This window comes from Alosa pseudoharengus, unplaced genomic scaffold (genome assembly GCF_046254945.1).
Source record: "Alosa pseudoharengus isolate Yale_2024_CS ecotype anadromous, Long Island Sound unplaced genomic scaffold, YU_APseudo_1.1 YU_APseudo_1.1_scf_10, whole genome shotgun sequence".
Classification (NCBI taxonomy): Eukaryota; Metazoa; Chordata; class Actinopteri; order Clupeiformes; family Clupeidae; genus Alosa; species Alosa pseudoharengus.
The window spans coordinates 8,100,813-8,110,000 of record NW_027468565.1 but is presented as its reverse complement, the minus strand read 5'-3'; the positions used below and the strand labels follow the sequence as shown (position 1 = coordinate 8,110,000).

General features: G+C 47.1%; 1 protein-coding gene across 4 annotated transcripts in view; it reads right to left on the bottom strand.

Annotated features, from left to right (window-relative positions):
- The window catches only part of scaper (S-phase cyclin A-associated protein in the ER), a 104,244-nt gene that overhangs the window by 81,861 nt on the left and 13,195 nt on the right, over positions 1 to 9,188 (bottom strand). For all 4 annotated transcript variants that reach the window (XR_012981675.1, XM_076262501.1, XM_076262506.1 and 1 more), the window contains exon 4: positions 5,868 to 6,047. Coding sequence is in view for 3 of the 4 variants with exons in the window: in XM_076262501.1 (XP_076118616.1) it covers positions 5,868 to 6,047 (180 nt within the window). In the remaining variant the exon portion in view is untranslated. The remainder of the gene's footprint in view (positions 1 to 5,867; positions 6,048 to 9,188) is intronic.

The following is a 9,188-nucleotide window of genomic DNA, read 5'->3' as shown; positions in this document are numbered from 1 at the left end:
CTGTGTGTGTGTGTGTTTGGAGTGCTGTGGTCTGGTGGCTGTGTTTCAGCAGCAGGGCTGTCCTCTGAGACCAGCCCCCAGAGTCTTGGTGGAGCCGCAGGGCCCCAGAGCACCTCAGGGGCTCCAGTAACCCAACACCCCGCCGCCTCAGACCCCCCCTCTTCTCACACACACACACACACACACACACACACACACACACACACACACACACACACACACACAGGATGGGCATCTGGGCAGGGTCACAATCACTGGAGCACATCTCACCCCTCCGCCAGAAAACCACTCCGCTGACAAAAGGGGACCGAGGCAGCACAAAAGAGTCCAGAGGGCAAAGGAGAGAGAGACACAGACAAGAGAGAAGAAAGAAGACCAAGGAAGGAAAGAGAAAGAAAAAAAGAAAGAGAGAGAGAGGGAGCGAGAGCGTGAGCGCGAGAGCGAACAACAACAAAGCTGTGCCCTGCTCCTCCTCGCCTCGCTGGGCCCTCACAAGAGGTGCGGGCTGGAATTACCGCCTGGCTTCGCGGACAGGGGGCCCGGGGCCACATCTGATTGGCTTGTAATCATTTCGACTTACTGGCACAGGGAGCGAGGCGGGTGACGGCACACCATTGTCCACCTGATACCCAATCTCGGGGCACAGGCACCCGAGGGAATCCCCGCGCCCTGGCTGGCACAGACCCGTCCGTGCCAACCAGCGTGTTGTGGCTCCAGCAGCCTAGCCCCCCTGGCAGAGCCTGCCCACACCACCCACACGGAGGGCACTGGGAACCATGGCGGGGGAAACGATACTTTGCCTTCTGGGTGGTAACTGGTAAGACAGCAGATTTGATTGTAGGTGACATTATGTGAGAAGAAAAGGGCTAATTTTCAGCTCAGTCCAGCCGGAGTGTGAAGTAGGGGCGGGATGGATTGAGGTAGGGACAGGGGGGTGGGGTGTGTGTGTGTGTGTGTGTGTGTATGAATGTGTGCGTGTGTGTGTGTCTGTGTGTGTGTGTGTGTGCGTGTGTGTGTGAATGTGTGCATGTGTGTGAATGTGTGCGTGTGTCTGTGAAGGAGAAAGAGAGAATGAATAAGAGTGAATGAATAAGAGAGAATGAATAAGAGAGAATGACGGAGGAAGAGAGTGAGTGAGTGAGTGAGAGTGTGTGTGTGTGTGTGTGTGTGTGTGTGGAGGGGGGTGTTGCCGTGGAGGAGTGAGCGACAGGGCCGAAATGCTGTGAAACAGACGTGTGTGTGATGGATGGGGAGTGAGGAGGGAGTGGTAATTGAGAGTAAAGCTCGGCGGTGCATTTAGTTAATAGAGGAGTCAGGCCAGTGAAAGATGTGTGCAGGGGGGCTGCCGGCTGATTAGGGGCTGGTTAACAGGCTCGGGCCCTGGGCAGCAGAAGCCAGCACTCGCTCCTCTGCTGATGAACGGCCACACCGCTCAAGTGAGATGCCACACAGGAGATGGACTGTGTGTGTGTGTGTGTGTGTGTGTGTGTGTGTGTGTGTGTGTGTGTGTGTGTGTGTGTGTGTGTGTGTGTGTGTGTGTGCGTGTGTGTGCGGGTGTGTAAGAAAGAGAGAAAGACAAAGATGGGACACAAGCACACATGTACAGGCACAGTGGCTAAAGCAAGTCTACACCCTGCAGTTGAAATAGCACATTTGTTTTTGCAACATAAAAAGATCATGTCGAACCTTGATTTAACATGAAATTTTCCACTGGACAGTTGACAGCAGAGTGTATACTAAATCTACATATATGCATTTTGCAGACTCTTCATTCATAATATGCTCCAGGACATGGTGTAAAAGTAGGGGAAATGACATCGCAGCCAGTTCAAACTAAACACTGGACTTAAAAAGCCTTTGAGCCATGGAAGCTGGGCACCAACCCAGACAAGCTTCTGGTGAGCCATTCCCTCCGAACCCTCCAAGAAAAAACAACTTTCCAACCGCCACATTTTTCTTCAAAGCAGCGAGGGAGGAAAGAGCAAAAGAAAAACAGAAATAAAGCACGCTGGACAAGAGTTATCTTTGCCCACGCCGCGCCGCGTTGGAACGCGGGACACGGGACTTTTCGCCAGCGGTTCTCTGGCCGCGGTCGAGGCGGCGGAGAAGGAGAAGCAGCCGGGCCTCCTCCGCAACCCACCGGGCGCTCGGGCGGCATAAATCAGCGCGCCGGACTGGAACAAACGCCTGATAAGAACTAATTAGGCCTCTGGGCAGCGGGTTAAAGATGTGGGCGGGATTCAAATATGGGCATAAATCAGCTGAGCTCAGCGCCGTGAGCCCCCGAGAGAAGCCCAACACACACTGACTCACACAGGCACCAACACACACACACACACACAGGGGTCCATCCTAGCCTTGAATGCTCTGAGTGTGGGACAGGTGAGGCAGTCCTATAACACCTCATTTATCCCCATATTACCCAAAACTAGTACTGCTAACAAACCTGCCATTCCTATTTAACATTGGTTATCCTGTGGTATCATATATTTCATAATAAACTGGTAAAATAGGATGACTACATTAAAATCACCAGAAATAGCCAACCAGACTCAATCAGACATTCAAAAAGGAAAATAAAGTTGTCCAAAACGAGACTGATGTTGGGGGTGAAACAGAGTGTGTATGACCAACAGGGGCCTGATACAGGAAGACTACAGTGTGAACAGGAGGACTCTCTGCCAGGACACGGCTACTGGTGCTTCTGCTGTTGTGTGGGAGCAGTCGTGTGTGTGTATGTGTGTGTGTGTGTGTGTGTGTGTGTGTGTGTGTGTAGACAGGCTGGATTTACACTGCTCCAGGGGATGGGCGTGCGCCAGCTCCCATCACTCAGCTGGCCCAGTGCATTGTGGGTGTCAGAACGACGCCAGGCGGGGACCTGCACGGCCCACTGGGGTCGTTACTGCTGGGGTCAGGAGACAAGAGCAGGGAATCAGGGACTTGTGTCTGCGATAAGAACAGGAGCCAAGGGAATCTCTCACAGAGATAGTGTACATACGCTCACAGGTCTTCCTTTCCTTCCACACACACACACACACACACACACACACACACACACACACACACACACACACACACACACACACACACACACACACACACACACACACACACAGCAGAGATCTCGGCCTCTCAGAAGTATGAGTGCACACACACGCACACACACACTAGAGGTCTCTGTCCATCATACAGTACACACACACATACACATACACGCAATGAGCCGGATGACTTTACACGTCCCCTGCTGTCAGCACGGCAACCGCAGGGCCCGAGCACGCTCAGTGGAGCTCACCGCAGGCACTGGGCACTGGGCAACAGCGTGTTCAGCAGAACTCTGCCCTACACGCCGATCAATACGCCTCAGGCCAACGACCACACGCCAGCACACACACACACACAGTCATATGCACGATGATGCACACACACAGCAGTCCCACACACACGCACGGCAGTATTCATCCCAGCCCAAATACTCACGGCAACAACTAACACTCGCCACACTCTTACACAAAACACATACAGTACCCACACACACACACATACACACACACACACACACACAGTAGTGTTAACCGCGGCTTGCTCTGCCAGGGTAAACAGTGGCTCAGCGGGAGCAGAAGCCAAACCAGAGAGCCCTGTCAGAGACATGAGCCTCCAGGTAGCCAGAGAACAGCCCAGGATCCACAGTGGAAGGACGCGGCGTAGGTGAGGCGAGGTCTCCTGAAACACTGCTCAGAAACATAAATAGTGAGATGAATTGAAACCATGTACAGTACGTACGGAGGACGCGGCCCAGAGGACAGAGAAGGAGCTCAAAGGTTTGACTGTGTGTGCAGACGGCAGAGGCTCCTCCACACGGGGCTAGCAATCCTGCCTAACGTGCCTCTCCTCCTGCCTAAAGTGCCTCTCTCGTCCTGCCTAACGTGCCTCTCTCGTCCTGCCTAATGTGCCTCCTCTCCTCCTGCCTAACTTGCCTCTCTCCTCCTGCCTAACGTGCCTCCTCTCCTCCTGCCTAACGTGCCTCTCTCGTCCTGCCTAACGTGCCTCTCTCGTCCTGCCTAACGTGCCTCACCTCCTCCTGCCTAACGTGCCTCTCCTCCTGCCAGACAAAAGAGCCAGCCTGCTCCCACCACCTCTCCCTCTTTTCCTCACACACACACACACACACACACACACACACACACACACTCTCGCTATGACTCACTCGCGGACAAAAACACACTCACTCACGCTCACACTCTTGCACACACACATCCACTGTTTACATGTGGTCATCAATCTCGTCTCCCCTCAGGATGGCCCGAGAGGGCGTCTAGTGATAATTCTCTCACCAGCACACCTTCAAAGGCCTTTCTGACATAAACCAGAAAACAACAAGAATGTGAAAGAGTCAGAGAGAGAGAGAGAGAGAGAGAGAGAGAGAGAGAGAGAGAGAGAGAGAGAGAGAGAGAGAGAGAGAGAGAGACAGACAGACAGAAAGAGAGAAAGAAAGAGAGACAGGGAGAGACACAGAGAGAGAGAGATAGAGAGGGAGAGAGAGAAAGGCCAGTGTTTCTAGAGCGTTAATAAACTCTTTAGCTCCCTCTAGTGGTCATCATGATGCATAATGGGAAGCAGAGTTTCTAAACGCGAGGTGAAGTCTTTGGATTCTTTGGATAAGAAAATACCTCCGTGACGAGGACGATGATTAAAGACCAAGAAACATTCTCGTACTACATAACTGTAATACCCATGGCCTCAGCAAAGGTCAACAGAAAACCAGACAAAGAATTGTTCTATTCCTTGACAGCATGTTCCACTGCCTTGTCAGATTGGCTGAAGGCGGAAGATGTAAAACGACTGAATTTAATGCACATACCGCACGCACACACACACAAACACAGCAATTCCACTGACCCAGAGGTAGGATTGATCCGTGCCAAAACATGACAAAAATAACACTATCAAATACCACTAATAACAGGATTTGTGCAGGATTTGGTAACAACCAAAGAACTGAGAAATAAAGAGCTATCTAGTAATAGTCACTCATTTACTAAATGGAACCCAACTATGAAATCCCTCAGATGTAAACAGAGGTGATAAGCAAAATTACTAAATGAAAGATCTTTAGTTTATACAACTAGAAACTAGGGTCAGATAATTATTATAGAATTAAACTTTCACACATGTTTTTCTTCAATGAGAGCAAAGAAGATACATGAAGATACATGATGTTACAGAAAAATATAGAAAATGTGCACCACAACTGTGCAATATTACGTATTCTTCTCCTTTCAATTAATTGGCATATATACAGTAATGCCCTGTGTATTAGCCACATCGTGGCTAATACATTCCACATTGCCACAATTCACATTAAAAAAAAAAAACATGTATTAACTACACCTGTGAATTCACTGCAGTGCCCAATAGACCAATGAATTAGAATCAGTTTGTGCTTTAATCATAAAGAAGAATGAAGAAAACAAATGCATTCCCATGTATAGCCCACCACAAAGTATTAACCTCATAGCTCAAGAATTTTTGCAAAGTCAATGTATAAACATTGGTTAATAGTCAGGAAATAACAGAAATCTTACTGGACGTTACTTCCCCTTCAGGAAGGGTTTATTGATAGCCCAGACCTTCCAGAATGTGGTCACACCGCCTGGCTTCCAGAGAGCCAAAGACAGAGCTACAAACTTCAAGAACTCAAATGACCAGTGACCAGCCCCAGAGAGAAATGCAAATGGCCTAAAGCAAGCCTACAGGGATAGTAGAAAATGACCAAAACTGCATACAGTGTTTGTGTGTGTGTGTGTGTGTGTGTGTGTGTGTGTGTGTGTGTGTGTGTGTGTGTCACGGGCAGGGAGGTGTGTCACCTTGCACTCCACCACACTCTGGTCAGACTCGCAGGTGACGTAGATCTCATCGACAGCACGGCGTAGGTTGTCGAACAGGAAGGCCCAGTAGCGGGCGCGCAGGTCCACCTTCCGCGGCTGCCGGGTCTTGGTGGGGCTCTTCTCTGAGCCTTTCTCCGGCAGCACCCCACCCCCGCTACCCTACAAGGACAGAGTGAGAGAAGAGCAGAAAGAGGGAGGGAGAAGGTGTAAGAGAGCAAAAGAGAAAGAGAAAGAGAGTAAGAGAGAGAAAGAGAGAGAGAGAGTGAGAGAGAAGAGAGTGTTAGCTTGTTTTGTTATGGTTGTATTTACCATCGCATAGGCTACATATAGAACAGTGAGGCTGAGTCAGTGTGAATGTGGGTGTATGTGAGTGAGTGGAGAATTTTGCTGTTGGTGTGGTTGACACAATCCATCTTGTCTTGACAAATATATCAGCCCCTCATGAAACAAGACCATCACATGCAACCACCACAACCACTTTAAACACTGGGATAATTAGACCAAGTTTAAAAAGTAAATAAATAAAATAAAAACTAAAAACATAACAGTACATATAGATGAAAAAAAGAAGGTTTCATGCACTGCTGTTCCCTCGCTCACTCACAGACACACATGGCAAAGCCCTCACAGGTACACAATATGTGGGTCTTATACTGTTGTTCTCCAGGAAAAAAAGAAAGAAAATCAGATCATGATGGAGGACTGCTTTGCAAGGCGGCAATATGCCAGCGGTGAACATGACTGTAACACTATATGTGTGGGTGAAAGAGAGAAAGAAAAAAAAGAGAGAAAGTATGTGAGACAGGGGGAGAGGTAGAGACAATTGACAAGAAACACAAACACTGACAGATAAATATAAAAGAAGACAAATATGAGCAAGAGATTGAGTGAGATTGAGAGAGAGAAAGAAAGAGAGAGAGAGAGAAAAAGATGGAGTGAGATTGAGAGAGAGAATTGAGAGAGAGGGAGAGAGAGATTGAAAGAGAAAGAGATGGAGAGATTGAGAGAGAGAGAGAGATTTTGAGAGAGAGACAGAGAAAGAGAGAGAGGGAGAGGGAGAGGGAGAGGGAGAGAGAGAGAGAGAGATGTCCATGGCTGGGTGGCTGGCTGGCCGGCCCACTGAGGGCTCGTTTGTCAGCAGTCGATAACATGAATCAATGTCCATTTGGTGTGCGGAGCTGCAGCTAAAGAGGGTTTCAGCACATGAAAACAGCACATGAACGATGGCTGGGGGGGAAACGTCCTCACACAAACAGGGCTCATTCAGTATCACCACACACACATACAAATACAACAACAATTTCAACTGGACACCACAGAAACAGAATCCCTGCCCAGAACAGAAACAACTACATGAGTTTCAGGTCCAACCTCCATTTTGCTTATATTATTAGCATTTTACATATATTTCAGAGCAGTAAAAATTAATCCATCTTAGTGTAGGTAGTTGTTTTTTTTTTTAATTATTTTGATGTCTCCAATGTGTAGCTGAGAACATTCAAGACAACATGGATGTCGGAGGCACCATTTTATTTTCTGGGTATACGGCTGATTATTTCACAACATACTGTATTTTGATGCTTTCAAAGCCATCTGCATCCAGCAATAGGTAGGTCTCTAACTCCCCCTAGTGGTACAACATTTGTATCCCTTTTAGCCTTCACTTCCTCTTGCAGTTTCTTCATTTATTCATCTCCAGGTGGCTGCAGTTCTGTTAAATATTCTGTTTGAAGACTGAGCTTCCTATAATTCATGCACATTTGTGATCGTTTCAGGCAATTTTATACATTTTGCACATTTTTTTTAGGGCCTACGCAAATACAAATGCTAGAAAAAATAGAATCCCTACAAAAGTTAGAAAACTACATCTGTACTACAAAAAAAAATCTTCATGATTTTCTATCCCGTGTACTTTATTGCTGACCACACAATGGTGCGGGGCTGACTTACCGTATTTTCCGGACTATAAGTCGCACTTTTTTTCATAGTTTGGCTGGTCCTGCGACTTATAGTCAGGTGCGACTTATATATGAAAAAATTATATAATTGAACATGTTTTTAAATGTTAATTTATATTAACTGACATGAACCCTACATGAAACATTATCGTCTACAGCCTTGAGAGAGCGCTCTCAAATGCACAAGTCGTGAAACACACGTGCATACTTAAATCCTCAAATTACTGCCGGGATTCTATTTATAGCTGGACCTCAGATTTGGACAAATAAAAGCCAGTATAATTTTGTCTCAATTTAACTCATAAAATAGCTCTTCTTAATAATTTATATTGTTGGTTGGTTTAATATTGTTGGCAACGAAGTCATTGTCCTACACCATGAGTCTCCAACACATTGCTTTCAAGCTACCAGTAGCACGCAGCCCCAGGTTAACCTACATTTAAACACAATTGTTGCTGCCAGGCATCAGCCTACGAATTTTATAAAAAAGTAAATCATGCATAATTTAAAAAATAACTAAATTTAGGCTATCTTAGACCTCTTTGGCTATACGGAGTTAGGTTTCCCTTGCAGCACAGCAGACGTTCCATGAATGAATGCCTTATCTCGCAATAAGCGGATGGACATCCCGACACTCTTTCATACATGAAACTTAATAGTGACCCAATGCCATTGATAGCCTACCGGTATGCTGCTCCAAACGAAAAGTATAGGCCTATGTCTCACAGTAAAACGCAAGAAATGAAGGCCTATAGCTGACTCGAATAGGCTACAAGCCATGGTCCAAATAAAGGTGCTGTGCTTTGCCCAGCCATAAATTCACGATTCACGATAGTCTGTCCCCTAAACATTCCTCACCCGTTATCTGGACATGCATGAAAACATTTGAAAACAAAACTCACTGCCATGTAATATTTGATCGCTGTTTTGGTACTAATTATCTTTCACGTGAATACGCACAGAAAGTGAAAGTAGGCCTACTATGAGCTCCGTGTCTGTAGCTGTCTGTTCACGTCCGCAATCGATTATAACGTTCCTCAAATGGAGAACGCATCCATGTTCTCTCGCGTTATATTATAGGCTGTCATGCTTCTGTGTTTGCGGTTCCTGATCGCTAAACGTTTGTTTTCCTTTCCTGTCGATAGCGGTTGATGTAGAAGCACGTAATAGGCTATAATAATTTGACTTTAGCGGTGACAAATCCTGCTGAGAGAGAGAGAGAGCAAAGAGAGAGAGGCACAAGTGGTCCTGCGCGCGCGTGTGTGTGTCTCTGCATGGGGTTCAATTGAAGTCAGAGTTGGTCCGCTTTCAGGCCGCTCCATTATTAGATTAACGTCAGACA